The sequence below is a fragment of the Phaseolus vulgaris genome, chromosome 4 (genome assembly GCF_000499845.2).
Source record: "Phaseolus vulgaris cultivar G19833 chromosome 4, P. vulgaris v2.0, whole genome shotgun sequence".
Taxonomy (NCBI): domain Eukaryota; kingdom Viridiplantae; phylum Streptophyta; class Magnoliopsida; order Fabales; family Fabaceae; genus Phaseolus; species Phaseolus vulgaris.
In genome coordinates this window covers 47,090,173-47,106,568 of record NC_023756.2, presented here as the reverse complement: position 1 = coordinate 47,106,568, position 16,396 = coordinate 47,090,173, and the positions used below count along the sequence as shown (strand labels likewise).

The window sequence follows — 16,396 nt, the reverse complement described above, 5'->3', positions numbered from 1 at the left end:
GAGAAAATGTTTTTTTTTATCTACTCATTATCGTTTATTTATGTGTTTTTGTATACAAGAAAAGAAAAATTGAAGTCATTAGGAAATTGGTTGTAACCCTCCATGTCAATTTCTTAAACCTGCTGTGAGAAATCAAACAAGCATATTAAAAAGACAAAAAGAAACAATAAAGTTAAAGAATCAAACAAAGTTAAAATGAACAACATAGGATAAAGATGGAAGTGCGATAGAAACACATGATAGGGAATTAGATGCTGTGAAATTGAATTATTGTGCGTTAGAACAAAGCTTGGTTTGCATATAAGGTGGAAACATTCTATACTCTACACACTGAAGAGTTAATAAATATCCCCATTAACATCCCAACCAAGCATAGCAGAGAAAACCTACCTACCTCGGTACCCACATATACTAACTGGAAACCGAGTAATAGGATTATTTTTTAAAGGCGGAGTTATAAATTATTTCAAGATTTTCTCTATGGTTCAATTGAAGGTTTGTTCTTGTATATCTATTAAATATTCTTCTGTTTTTTTCTGACTAGTGTATTGATCTTTTAGTTTGTCTTTATTATTATTAATTGTGCTGTGTTTGTTTTATGACAAGATAATTTTTTAGCATTTATGTGAAAGACGTTTTGAGGTTAAGTTATGATGATTTTTAACAGATTATCTTTGTCTAAGGTAAATGGGTTGGATCAAGTGATTCTATATTACTTGATTGGTGATAAAAAAAAAAACTGAGTTCTCCATACTCTGTCCCATACACTAACCCTACATATTTATATACCATCATCTCTCCAACTTCATCATCCCACAGATATACTCCTTTAATTCCATTCTTAATTTCTTGCCTTTAGATGGGAAACAGTATTCGCACAGTTGGTCTTCTCAATGCTCCTGGGGTGAGGCACGGAGTACCTTTTCATCATCAGTTGGGAAGAGATGGTTTCATTCACTTGTCAGAAAGAGAGCTTAAGATAACACGCGGTGAAAGTTGGAGTGAGAAGTGGACCATGTCATATACTTTAGGTCCTTCAACTTCTATACTAAGTTTTACGAGAAGTGGTAAAGGTAAAGGTGCCACGGGTTTATTCATAAAACTCTTAAGTGTAATACCAGAACAAAATGGAAAATTTTCACGGTATGGTTATGAGTTGGACGTAGAAACAGTTCCTAATTCAGATGCTCTGGTACGTACCCGCTCGTCGAACCACGTCGTAGCAAGTTGTTCACCAGCAACTTTTGAGCATGGCAAGCAGATTCATGAAGGAAGAATTACGGAGACAGATTTGTATTTGTTTGGAACAGAAGACATAAGAGGTCTTACTGTTTTGGAAAAGAGGAACCTCATGCAGTGACTCTCGCACACTATTTTGCTTACAGTGGCTGTATTGATCATATTTCTAGAAATAGAAGAGAAGTTGGTCTTTCTGTAATAGTAAAGATTGGAGCAACCAATGGCAATTTGGATATAACGGTCGAGGGCCCTGACGAACACAGTTCTGCTGGATTACGTTTCATGTTTAAAACAGTCATGAGAGTCAAGATTTGGAAGCCTAATTTATGCCTACACTGTGCCGTAATCAACAACGACAAAACCTGCGATGAGTTTCCCTTTAGTGGTAATGCTTTTTTTTCCCATCATATTGTTATGACCCCCAAACAATTGCAATCGCAGATTAATATTCGCAATCAATTGCAATCAATGGGAGATGAATTGCCACAATCAATTGCAATCAATTGGAGATTAATTCCCGCAATCAATTGCAATCAATGAGAGGTTAATTACCATTAATTGTATTTATTATTGTTGTCTCCTAGAACCACTATATACAGTGGCTTCCTTCAAGCAATGTAACACACTACAAACAAGCAACACATACAAGCAACACATACTTGCTTCCTCTCTCTTTCTGTTCTTGGGTGTAAGTGTTTAACCCATATAGAGAGGATTTGTTTTAGGGCTATTTATCTATTAGCCTGAGAGGAATTCATTGTACTTCCAGTATCATTATAGTGAAAGTTTTGGCTCTCTCGCCGGTGGTTTTTTACCTCTATTTAAAGGGGTTTTCCACCTAAAAATTCTGGTATCATTCTCACTTTACTTGTTACTTTAATTTCTCATAATCTTTGGTTGAAATTATCACGCTTCCGCACACGATATCCTACAGTTTATTTGATCAATGGTTCTGATAATTCATTTCCCATGGTTGGTTCTGATGTAAAGTTTATGATGGTGTCAAAATATCATCCATAGTCCTCCTTTTATGTGATTAGTGCGGGAGGTAATGAGGTATGCATGAGGATCATGACACCAAAAGTAATCTGAACAATATTTAGATTTTATGTAGAAACATATCTTAATAATTAGATGTCTTTTTTTTCACGAATTCTATATCAGAAACCCACCATCTGTTTTTACCCCATCCCTTCACATCTGCCCTTCTAAGAACAACTATTTATACATATGTAGAATAGTTGAAAACTGTAACCATGGAGAGGGAGATAGAGAGAGAGTGGCACTATGTGAAGAAGAGAAGTTTTGGGTCAAGTGTTAATTTTTTTCTTTACAAATTTTCCTATGGAATAGGAAAGAAGGACATGTGGAGAGTGTTTTAAAGATGAGTGTTGATTTTTCTCAACAAGTATAATGAATCAACCGTAATATAGTACTATTTAAAGTACGAATGTCGAATCCACATAGAACATTCTAATCAAGATGTTATGAAATAAAACTCATTAAGTATAGAAAACAACTTTGAACACTTTTTCATGACCAAGTTAACACTTTTACCAATAATAACTCAATGTTTAAGATGTGATTCAAAAAGAAACGAAACAAACTTATCAAATATTGATAAAAATATTTGGGATTGAATTGTGTCTATCTCTGTCATCTATATTTTGGAATAATACAATATATAATACTCAAAACTAGTTATTCTTGATGCTTAATTTAAAGTCATTCAACTTTATTTTTCAATAATGAAATTCATAAGATGATTTCTCAAACTCTAATTCCTCATATATGTAACAAATCATCCAACTTTATGAACAGGATTATGATGCAATTAATAACCTGAAATTTATTCCTAGCATTACAAGTTATCAAGTATCTTCGTCTATTTCATATCCCTAAAAATACTTTCCACTTAAATTTAAGGGTCAAAATCAAGACTCTATTGATTGGATAGAATCAAGCAATAAGCATGAAACGAAAATACTAAGAACAAATAGAAAAGGAAATATTATATATATATATATATATATATATATATATACATCACAAGAATACATTTGATCATAGTAGATTACATTTAATCCCAAGTTTGAAAGCACTTAACTATTCATGATAGCTTCTTCCATCTTCATTCTTGATCTGGATTGCATAAGAAAAGCTTATCTGAGCAAATTCTTCTCCTAAGAAGAGAGTTTTCTTCTTCTTCTCTCACTAACTTCTCTCCAAAATCCTCTATTCTTCGCCCCTCTTTTTATTCTGTTCTAGAATTTATTTAATGAAATTTAGCTTAAGCGAACCAGTCTAGCTTAAGCTAGATCATTCAATGTTGTTTTAGCTTGGGCGAGCAATTCTAGCCTGAGCTTGATTAGAATTGCACCATTAATTTAATCTGGACTAAGCTAAATCTTCTAGCTTGAGCAACATGCTTCCTTTAAATTTTCCTTCTTTACTCGTTCTTGTGATCCAATTAAGTCTTTGCTTTCTTTCTTTTAATGCTTCATATTCATTTGAAATTTACACAAAAATTGAGATTAAATTTCTTCATTTGTTTCATGGTTCAAAATACATAATTGGATTCAATAATTCTCATATTAGGGTAATTTTCTGAATTAAGCAACAAATAAGTTCCAAAGTGTTCAATTTTCTCAATTATAAATACTACACATTGGCACTTATCAATTTTCCCCCAACCTAGAATCTTGCTTCCCCTCAAGCAAAGTAATTGAATCCTAAAAAATAAGAGTTCATTCCTCCCTAAAATCCTTAGAAATCAAATTTGCAGTTCGATATCAGGACAACTTCATGAAAAGAGCACAGGATAAATCAACAAAAATTTATGGTGTTTCCTATCAATTCAAACCAAGACAGTATAAGAATATATTCAATTTCCAAGGTAAACAATTTTTATTCTTTACTGAGAATCAAACTAAGGAATTTCTCTCTTAATTCCTCACTAGTAAGTGTTTCCCCTCTCATTTCACTGATTTCCAAGCTAATTAAAAACAAAATATGTTTAAAACAAATAAAAACATTAACAAATATAAACACAAAATTAAAAAACAAATTAAAACAATTAAAATATTCACAATATTTAGGAAACTATACCCAACGAATCAAACTACTTGTTCTCCGGTAAGGCGTCAAAAACTTAATGACTTTCTATGATAAGTGTACCGCACTTGTCAAAAGTAATAATTGTTCCTAAGGACAGATATCGATCCCACAAGGAACAGTGAATTATCAAGTATAATAATCGTTAAATATAGAACAGAACAATAAAAAGAGGGTTGAATTGAGTGTGTTGGTAATGATCAATAAGAAAACAAAATAAAGAATTAGTTGCTTCAAGTTGAAAAATTGGGATTAGGTTTCATCTCTCTCACTCTCATGTATTTTGATTAGCATGTCAATATTAAGTTCTTTGATTGAAATTTATGCCCCCGTAGAAAATTCATTTATATTGATCTCTCGAACTCGAATTCTTAAGAATGTTCTCTAAATATCGATCTCTCACATATTTATAAAAACAACTTAGAAATCAAATTACAATGACGTTAATGACAATTAACATTTCAAGTCATGTTAAGTATTGATGTTTAGGTCTGAACCCTAAAATTACCTCTGAGTCAGATTTAAGATTCTCAATTTGTCACGGAAAATTAAAAGTAAAACAACAATACCAATAATCAATCAATAATTGAATATTAATATATATGTTATCACTTCAATACATAAGAGTTAGAGCAAATTACTTTCAATTTCAAATGGTAGAATTAGCCATGCATACTTCTAGCTCATTTCATTCTCCCAATTGGGTTACAATTCACTCAATGGTGTTTTCCTCTCAATCTGTTTTTCTAGGGTTAGGTCGCTTCATGTGTCGCACTAATGGACTAACTGATAAAACATTAAAAAGACGCAATATAAATTATTCTCTTTTACTCCAAATCTTCAATCCTCCTCCTTGAAAAATCTGCAATTAACACCAAATTTGGGAATAAAAGACTCTTATTCAAATAAAACTCATACAAAATGTATAAATTCATAAATCCTCATAATCTGTTTTTCTAGGGTTAGGTCGCTTCATGTGTCGCACTAATGGACTAACTGATAAAACATTAAAAAGACGCAATATAAATTATTCTCTTTTACTCCAAATCTTCAATCTTCCTCCCTGAAAAATCTGCAATTAACACTAAATTTGGAATAAAAGACTCTTGTTCAAATAAAACTCATACAAAATGTAAAAATCTATAAACTCATAAATCCTCATAAGTGTGTATATTTTAATATAAAATATTACTAAAATTAGACATTTATCAACCTTCCAAACCCACTGATCACAAAACCTAATGAAATAGATTTTTCCTCCAGCAAAAACAAGAGGCAAGTAAGTTCACCCTCTTTCCACTCGAATAGGGCACGCCTCCAATCCAACTTCCACGACCACTTGTCATTAATCCAAACCCTAGAATGTGACACCAAAGCACTTTTATCCTTAGAAATTGAATAAAGCCTTAGAAACCTTAAACACAAAGCCTAAACAATAAACCCTAAACCAAAAGATATAGTACAAAGAAAAAAAAATGTAAAAAAAAATAAAATATGAAATTTCAAATCTAAATTATTGTGCTGAAGATTAACGCTTCCCTTCATGTAACTGTGGGAAGAATCTATGATCTATCTATTTATATTCTTTCCATGCGCACCCAGCAATCAACTGCACCACCAAATGCTTCGTCTTCCACCTTCATCTCATGGAAACCAACGAAACATAATAAGTTCAATGGAAGAACCTGAAGTGTCATATTTTAATTTATTAATTCTTTATTGATAAAAACAAAATCAATAACACGCTATTATAATTCAAGAAAAAAAAAGTTAACTTTAATAAATATGGTTGAACTATCTTATAATTAAAATGTACCAAAATCAATTAATTTAAATTTTTTAATTAAAAAGAACTTTGACTTCCTGTTTACCCACAACACATTATTAGTTTCAATTGGTGTCCAATTCCAACTTCTAGTGTCTCTTTCGTGATTGAGATATCCAACTTAGTCTTGGTTCTCCCTTCAGAATCAACAAGCCACAAAAAGTCAGATTATTAAAACAGATTCGTCTTATCTTTTACCTTTGACTCTCAATTCATATTTTCTGAATTCTACACACTAAAATAATAGAAAATAAATCAAAATTAATGAAAAGATGGAGTTAAAGAATGGAAGAAATTGAAAGAGAGCAACATAATGAGGGAAGAAGTTGCAGGTCGTAGTGCGATAGAAACACAGAATTAGATGCTGTGAAATTGAATTAGCATGCGGAAGAATAACGCAACCTTTTGCAGATAACGTGATTCTATATACTGCTACTCAACAACACTAAAGAGTTAATAAGTATCCCCCATTAACACCTTAACCAAGCATATATAGCACACAAAACCTACCTAACCCTACATCATCATCTCTCCAAACTCATCATCCCACACACACTCTCTTGTGTTCTTAATTTGTTGCCTTTAGATGGGAAACAGTATTCGCACAGTTGGTCTTCTCAGAACTGTTGAGGCTGGCCAGAAGGAACCTTTCCATTATCAGTTGGGAAGAGGTTTCATTAACTTGTCAGAAAAAGAGTTTAGCGTAACACGCAGTGGAATTTGGAGTGAGAAGTGGACCATGTCATATAATGTAGGTCTTTCAACTTCTATACTCAGTTTGACGAGAAGTGGTAAAGATGAAGGTGCCACGCGTTTACACATACCATTCTTCAGTGCAACATCAGACTCGTATTATGGTTATGACTTGGAGGTGGAAACAGTTACTGAATCAGATGTTCTGGTAAATCCCCGCTGGGTAGCCGAAGCCAGCGGAAGGGGTACATCAAAAACGATTGAGCGAAGCACGCAGACTCGTGCTGGAGGCAGCGTCACGGAGACATGTTTTTGTTTGTTTAGGACTGAAGACACAAGGAGTCTTGTAGTTCTGGAAATGAAGAAAAGGAATAAGGAAGAAGGACCTTATGCAGTGACTCTGGCGCACTATTTTGCTATTATTGATGGTTCTAGAACTGAAACAGATTTTGGTCTTTCTGTAGTAGTAAAGATTCGAGCAACCAAAGGAAATTTGGATGTAACGGTGGAGGGGCCTGAGCAACACCCTGCTCTTGGATTACGTTACTTGTTTCAGGAAACCATGAAAACCAAGATTTGGAAGCCTACTCTATGCCCACACTGCGCAAATGCCCAGAATCAACGTAGCACTCACAGTGATGACAGCGACAGTGCACGTCGTCACGGTGGCTGCCAGAGAAATTTAAGAAATTCTGGATTTTTCCATGGCAACTGTAATGCTAATTACATAGAAAATTTATATTTTTACCTTTTTAGATTCCAATTCTGGAAAACTTCGAGTTGATATTTGAAGTATGGATCTTTTTTTATCATTAAAGAGAGTTTATAATTTTTATGTGAGAAGAGAATATGTTATCTCTGTGGCTCTCTCATATAACAAGTATCATGTATCTAAGATAACTGTGTGGAAGATCCTTAGTCATATAAATGAATAAATTTTAATATAAGATTTTACTTAAAATCTTGATTTTCTCGAATTTTAATTTATTAAATAGTTATCATGATTGAAAATTTTAAATATTTAATATTTTTTTTATAGATATTTATATTTATTATGCTTGATTTTTTACTACGACATTTATTTTCATTATTGTTGGTGATCACTCTAATATTATTTTTTATTGGTACACTTAAACCCTTTTACCAAAAGCAAAACCAAAGCCTAATTACTCGAATCGAGCTTTGGTTTCCTCAATAGAAAGATCAACTACAAAGAACCTTGAGCACCAAAGTTTGTTGTACTGTACTGCATCACTCAGTAGCAAAACTTATGGCACCAAGCTGCATACTATCATTTGTCAAATGCTGTAGCTTTCTCAGACTTTGTTCCACCTCCAATCACCAAGCACGCTATCCTTTCTCAGAAAATTTAGCAATTGAGAGTAATTTGGCATCCCTTCCTCTTCATTGCTACATGATTGTGCACCTCATCAGATTTGTAGAAGCTTCTCTTAAGGCATACAAAAGCAAGAATAGTTTATGTCCAATAAGTATCATTTCCATGCCTGCCACCATTCTTCACTCCCTTCCTCAACCATCCTAATCACCTTATTCTCTCCAAACACCGCATCACTACTGACTTCCTGGTGATCACTCTAATGATGTTGTTTTTTCTGTTGGAGTCTGGGAGATTGCTGGTTTTATGCAGGATCATTTGCAAGTTTGGAGCAATTACAAGTTTGGTTGCTGGTTTTTTGTTTTTGCCTTCTGTAAGGGAAATTTGGATCAGCTATTGGTCTGATATTGCTCAAAGCTAGGCTAGGCTGGTTTGGGCTTTGCTGTTAGGAATGTAGGAGTTATCTGAAGCATTTATCTGGTACAGATTTAGGTTTTGTATACGGATTGAGACACCAATAAAATGATTTTCTTTAATTTAATTAATATTTTACTGATTAAAAAAAAACTCTAATGATGTTATTTTGTTGATTTTGGTTTGTATCTTTAAAGTTGAGCTTTGGAACATTCTTAAAGTGTCCCAATTGATTTTTTCGGATAGAAAAAAAAACTATAATGATGCTATAACTATTTGGTAATTGTACCAAATAATAAGTAGTAAAAAGGAAAGTCAAAGTATATTTTCTAAGAGATTTGCATATATTTTGGGAATGTAAATTCTTACTTGTACTACAAACTTAAAGAAATTGATTCATACAAAATGAGAGATTTGTGATAAATCTAACGGTTAAACACTCTAAAATACCAAATTAACTTTTTATTAAGCTTACAGGGTGTTGGTAAATAAGATTGCTACTAAAGCCAATTTGAAAAGGAGATGGATTTTGATCGAAAGTCTTTTGTGTAGTTTGTGTGGGGTGGAAGATGAATCTTGTCGTCATTTGTTTTTTAGTGCAAAATAGGTTGGTTTGTTTGGATTTAGCTCGAGCATCAAAATCCTCAATTTTCTTTTTTAAAATCTCCCCTTTCAGATTAACATCTCTGAACACGTCTCTGTTCCATACTTTTAAATCGGATTTTAGCTTCTTCAATTTTTCTTTGAACACAAACAAATCCCTACTGGAAACTTCATAACTAAGCCATTTACTTCGAACAAACTCCCTGAACTTGTTGTCTTTTTGCCAGACATCCAGACTGCGAAAAGGTTTCGGACCCCAATCTGGACAGGAATCTTTAATTACCAAAGCACAGTGATCTGAAACTGATCTACTAAGTACGAACTGCTTACTGTTCGGCCACTCCTCCATCCATTCCTTAGAGACAAGGACTCTATCAATTCTATTTTTAGCAGTACCATTCGGTTTATACCAAGTGAATTTTTGACCAACCATCGGAATGTCCATTAATTCAGCCTTTCCAATAAACTCATTAAAATCCCGCATTTCTCTATTATAATTCAAGCCCATAGTCAAACTTTTCCTCTCCTCCTTTGTTCTGATTGAGTTGAAGTCCCCTACTACACACCAGATCCTGTTTAACTGACACGCTCTATGAGCATTAATCTCATCCCAACTCGTTTTTTTTCCTTTAAAGAACCTGAGCTATAAACATTCACAATAGTTACTTTTACTTCGTCACACTCCTGTGTAGCCCAAGAAACTCAAACAATATTACAAAGTGTTCCAATATTTATTTTTATTGGAAAAAATAAATAAATAATCATTTAAGAAATGATTCAATCGGTATAGATATATACCAATTCACTACTTTAAAGAAAGATCTAATAACCTTGCAAGAACCATCCAACACAAAATCAACAAAAACACTTAAACATAATACCACCAAACCTTCAAACACAAAAAAAAAAAAAAAAAAAACTAACATAAACTTTAAATCGACATCAAACACGTTAACGGATCAAGATACCAATAAAAAAAACAAGATAAAAAAATAAGAAGTAATCTAATAAAAAAACTCTTTTTTTATCAACAAAAAATTAATTAATTAAAAAAAAATACTTGAGAAATATGTCAATCCGTTTACAAAACAATCTATTTTAGGTGGTAAGCCAAGAAGAACATATTCTCAAAACAACAACTTCTTTAAACTAAAACACCAACAACAGCAAAACACAGATTGACCAATTCTTGCCATTCCCTCCAAAGCTGCAAAAACCTTTGCATCATAATGAGTCTTCCAAGTTTTCCAATAAAACAGAAAACACATTCCTCCTGCATCAGAACACAAAAGACAGGCTGTTGGAGTCTTAAAACTTCAATTTTAACAACCAAGGCATGCCTAGATCCAATATGACAACACCCTATACCCCCCATAGAGGAAGGGATACAAAAACTGCTACAGGGTACTGCTGAAAAGAGATATTAATATGCAAAACAGCCTATAACAGAAAGAAAAACCAGCAGCACAAGCAAATTACAAAGTCACAAGGAACAGTAGATGGCATCCTGAGAATGATGTAAGCCTGCTACAGCTATGAGAAAAAAGCACCAAAGACCAGGAAAAAGACGAACCAGCATCCATTGAAGAAAGCTCCAAAAACAGAACAGACTTGGCGTGAAAACCTGCTTAAAAGCATCAGAAAACACAGATTACATGCACTTCTAAATGCAAAGAATTGTACAGGAAGACGTCCAAAGCAAATCCCCTGAATAGTGCACCAGAAAGTCCTGCATCTTGAGAGTGTGGACGACTATTTAAACCAAGAACCTGGACAGGGATTCAATACCGGCAGCCCCCCATGAGCCCAATTCCAGCATGTTACAACCATACTAAGTTATTTATAGCTTTTAATATATTAATCCGGATTCAGATGCCAATCTGAGAACGAGTATATGAATGACTGTACCCTGTGTTTCAACCAAAACGAAGCTGTCAGTTGTGTTAAAAGAAAAATATCTTCTGCATCCGATTTCCCTTGCTTAAAGATGACTGAGTTCCTTTGTTCCCTGATAACCCTCACAACTACCATCCATATACCCTTCTAATACAAAACCTTTAATCGAGTTAAAGAAAATATCTCAGAATGATATTCGTTCCGCCCTTAAAAATTGTAACTATTCCAAATCTCGCCAATGATTAGTAGGAGGTCTTGTTGGCTCATATGTAGTTGGAAAGGTACTATGTGAACATCATCATTTTACTGTATAAGGATTGGACGTCCCATTTAATTTCATTGCTATTTGCTGAAAAACAACCCAAACGCTTCCCAAGCGGCGTTTACATAGTACCTGGAACATTGTACAAGATAAAAGCCAGAATCAAAATTATCTACCCATATGTTAAAATAATAAAGTTAAAGAATCGAACAAAGTAAAATTGAGCATAATGAGTGAAGAAGATAAAGATGGAAGTGCGATAGAAACACATGATAGGGAATTAGATGCTGTGAAATTGAATTATTGAGCGTTAGAACAAAGCTTGGTTTGCATATAAGGTGGAAAGATTCTATACTCTACACACTAAAGAGTTAATAAATATCCCCATTAACATCCCAACCAAGCATAGCAGAGAAAACCTACCTCACTACCCACATTCATTAACTGGGAACTCACTTCCTCATACTCTATCCCATACACTAACCCTACATATTTATATACCATCATCTCTCCAACTTCATCATCCCACAGATATACTCCTTTAATTCCATTCTTAATTTCTTGCCTTTAGATGGGAAACAGTATTCGCACAGTTGGTCTTCTCAATGATGTTGGGGTGGGGGAGGATGAACCTTTTCATCATCAGTTGGGAAGAGATGGTTTCATTCACTTGTCAGAAAGAGAGTTTAAGATAACACGCGGTGGAAGTTGGAGTGAGAAGTGGACCATGTCATATACTTTAGGTCCTTCAACTTCTATACTCAGTTTGACGAGAAGTGGTAAAGATAAAGGTGCCACGGGTTTATTCATACAACTCTTAAGTGTAATACCAGAACAAAATGGAAAATTTTCACGGTATGGTTATGAGTTGGACGTAGAAACAGTTCCTAGATCAGATGCTCTGGTACGTACCCGCTCGTCGAACCACGTCGAAGCAAGTTGTTCACCAGCAGCTTTTGAGCATGGCAGGCAGATTTGTATTTGTTTGGAACAGAAGACATAAGAGGTCTTACTGTTTTGAAAAAGAGGAAGAATATGAATGAAAAAGAACCTCATGCAGTGACTCTCGCACACTATTTTGCTTACAGTAGCTTTGCTTACAGTAGCTGTATTAATCATATTTCTAGAAATAGAACAGAAGTTAGTCTTTCTGTAATAGTAAAGATTGGAGCAACCAATGGCCATTTGGATATAACGGTGGAGGGGCCTGAGCAACACCCTGCTCCTACATTACGCTACTTGATTGTTGAAGCCATGAGAACCAAGATTTGGAAGCGTACTTTATGCCCACACTGTGCCAACTTGTATCGTCATCGTCATAGTGTTCCTGTGGCACAGCGTCATGACAATTCTTATGTTATGTTTCAAGAGTTATTTTTTATAAGCCATGAGAACCAAGATTTGGAAGCGTACTTTATGCCCACACTGTGCCAACTTGTATCGTCATCGTCATAGTGTTCCTGTGGCACAGCGTCATGACAATTCTTATGTTATGTTTCAAGAGTTATTTTTTATGAGCAATAAATGAATAAAATTAAAGGGATAGGGTAAGCATTGACCACTAGACCAAACAAGTTCTTTGGTCATATTATCATTTTTATTATACTTATACATATTAATATAATTTACACATATTAATATAATTTATACATATTAATATAATTTATACATATTAATATAATTTATACATATTAATATAATTTATACATATTAATATAATTACTATTAATAATAAAATAAATTATAATAGTATATTTATATTATTAATATTATTCATATTATTAATATTTATTAATATTATAATTAATATTATTAATAATATTATTATTAACATTATATTCATATTATTAATATTTATTAATATTATTCATATTATTAATATTTATTAATATTATAATTAATATTATTAATATTATTAGTATTAATATTCATATTATTAATATTAATTTTGATATAAATATATATTTTAGATATTATCAATATATATTTATATTTGACTTGAGTAATATTACTTTTATCCGGATATAGATAGATAGAGAGAAAAGGGAAGAAATTATATAATATTAATATAACTTTAATACTATAAATACATATATATTGATTAATATATTTTTTATTTAATCATTAATTTTTTAAAACTCATGGTTAAATTTAAATTTACTTTCATATTATATATATATATATTAATATAAAATTATTCGATATCTTATTTTTAAATATAGGTTATTATAGGTAGTTGTGATGTTTTTGTTAGATGGCTATATTGGTGCTTGTATCTTACACTTCTTTTTTGATTTGAGATTCTTGTATAAGGATTGAAATATCCTTAAAATGTTTCCTTTAATTTTTTTTATTCTTTGTCGATAAAAAAAATTTTATTTTCAAATATTTACTTACATAAATTAAAATTGATATAATGTATAATTTTTAAAATATTTTAAACTATAAATTATTTAATCACTTTGTCATTATGATTTATATATTAGTAGAAAAGGTTATTTAGTAATAACTTTTTACATAGATTTATGGAATAATTAATATAGTTTAAACTATAATGATATGCTAACTAGTAATCTGTATTAGAGATTTAATTAATAGTTAATGTAAAAGTCATCATTCTATGTTAAAAGATAATATTGTTTGTTGACAATATTCTTTATTATAACACACAAGTAAAACCAACTACCTATAATGAACTTAATTAAGTCAATATGATCGTAAAATAATAATTAATATGATAGTTGATTTTAATGTAATAGGTAATATGATGACTATGAGTATGACATATATTAAATGTGATTCATATTAATAGATAATATAATAAATTATGTTTAGATTCAAGTAGATTATAGATAAATTAAATGTGATTCATATGTTAGTATCGTTAATATTGTTAGTATTGTTAATATTATTAATATTATTAATATTGTTAATATTATTAATAATAATAAGTATAATAAAAATCATAATAAAACTAAAGAATTTGCTTGGTGTAGTGGTTAAATTTTCTTTGATTACTGAAGGTTTGCTAAAAGAATCCGGCTGTTCACAAAAAGTTTCCGACTCCCGATGTATAAAAACGTCTTGCACCCTTGTTCACCTTTGGAAGATTTTGAGCATATCTTTCTCTTCCAACCCGCTGGGCAAATTTGGAAAGAAAAATGTTGTGGAGTTGCCATAGTTACTAGGTTGGAGAGGTGGTTTCCTCCGCAAACTCTGACGACCCTGCCTCCCTTCCGCCCCCCACTCTCTACTGCTTCCCGCTCCCTCCATTTCCTGCCTTACAAGGTGCTTCTAAACCCGTTCTTATTCAGCGACCTCTTCGTTTCCGTCGTCTCCGCGCTCGGCCTCGTCGGCGCGTTGTGCCGTGTCAACGTCGCCCTCTTCCTCCACCTTCTCGTCGCGCTCTTCGTCGTCTCGCCTGCTTCACTCTCGTTGCGCTCTTCGGGATATACAAAGTTGTGTCTCTGTCGCGCCGTTTTTCCGCCGCTTGTGCTCGCCGTTTCGCCGCCGCTGCCTGCGCTACTTATCGCCGCCGCTGCCCGCATTTATCCTTACAATAGGTAGCCTATTTACTAAGGTTTACTGAAAAAGCTGACAATAATCAATTAGGTTTTATTGAATCAACATCTTCTATTTGAAAAACCTTGAGCAGTTCACATAAATATGATGAGACGATAAATGCTCCCACTTTGAGTAGTTCATGGAAAAGTTTTCCCATTCATCTCTATTGTTAAAAAACAGAATTGAACATAAAAGAGGTAGAAGAAATGAGAAAAACTGATTTCTTGATATGTAATGTTTCAAGAGCACACTGGTTCGACTGATCTTTATGGTACTGTAAAAAAAACTATTAAATAATAATTAGATTGGCAGCAGGATCTGGGCATCATTATGGCATCACTATTTCTGTTTATGTAACCAATGCAATGGGAAGGGAGGGAGTTCTATATTCCTAGTAGTTAGCTTCTCTCTTTCAGCAGCTACCCTGCTATCAAGTTTATGTTTCTGCTGTTTTTCTGCAGTATCAGTTTTTTGGGACTGGTTTTCCTCAGCTGGTTTAAGTCTTTTGAGTTAAATGGTGTGTCACTTAAACCTGTTTTATTTTGTTTATTGAATACTTAAACTAAGAGTGAAGTATGTATAAGGGTTGGAACACCACTTAAACAATCAACAAAGCAAATCAAGATTAAGTGACACACCACTTAACTCACGAATCTTAAACTATTTAAACAGATCTATCCAAATAGAACTAACTCGTTTTGCAAAAACTAGCAAACCAAAAACTTGATGGCTATCTAGCCACTGAAATTTTAATAATCTAAAAACTTGAAGTCTAGCTAGCTCCCTACCCATTCCATCTAAAAAAATAAATACTTTCTCTTCTTTGTTAACTAGAGTGTTTTTCTTTTTCTTTGATTTTTTTATTTCTATTTTATCTTGTTGAAGATGGAAAGAAGTTTTCTAAGATGTTTTTAAAAAATTAGTGGTATTAGCATCGACAAAACAGAGACAAATCAAATTATTAAATTGTTAATGTGTTTTATTTTAAATTTATTTGATTTAATATTAATTTAAGGTAAGTTAAACTATTTTAATTAAAAATGAATGTAAAATTAAAAATGAATTTAAAAATTAAAAATGAAGTAGTATGAGAAATATTATCACTATTAAAAGATGAGGTACCAACCTAAATATCATATCTTATAGTAATGATATGCCTTGCAGAAAAAAAAAGCATTTTCTAAAAGAAACCATTTACTCATTGTATATACTAGCACTAAATTTGTGAATGTTTCCCATAGTGTAAATTTAATATATTGTTTGGACACAAAAATTAATCTCTAACAAAAATTACGAGATTGTGACAGACTCCCCTCCTATAATTTGGTTACAAATATTTGTACTTATTTTCTTCATGGTTGATGATATATTTTCACTTCTCACATTAAAAGGAAATCCATTGGCTTCTTTTCTCTTCTTATATAGTGGTTGAAGGTCTCTTGGGTTAGTT

The 16,396-nt window shown here is 32.6% G+C and overlaps 1 protein-coding gene across 1 annotated transcript; it reads left to right on the top strand.

Annotated features, from left to right (window-relative positions):
* Positions 1-325: 325 nt before the first annotated feature.
* LOC137838102 (uncharacterized) lies at positions 326-12,938 on the top strand. Its single transcript, XM_068647332.1, has 3 exons — positions 326-495; positions 860-1,322; positions 12,389-12,938. Exons 1-3 carry the CDS (start codon positions 481-483, stop codon positions 12,835-12,837), a joined length of 927 nt encoding a protein of 308 aa, XP_068503433.1. The 5' UTR covers positions 326-480; the 3' UTR covers positions 12,838-12,938.
* Positions 12,939-16,396: the final 3,458 nt, after the last annotated feature.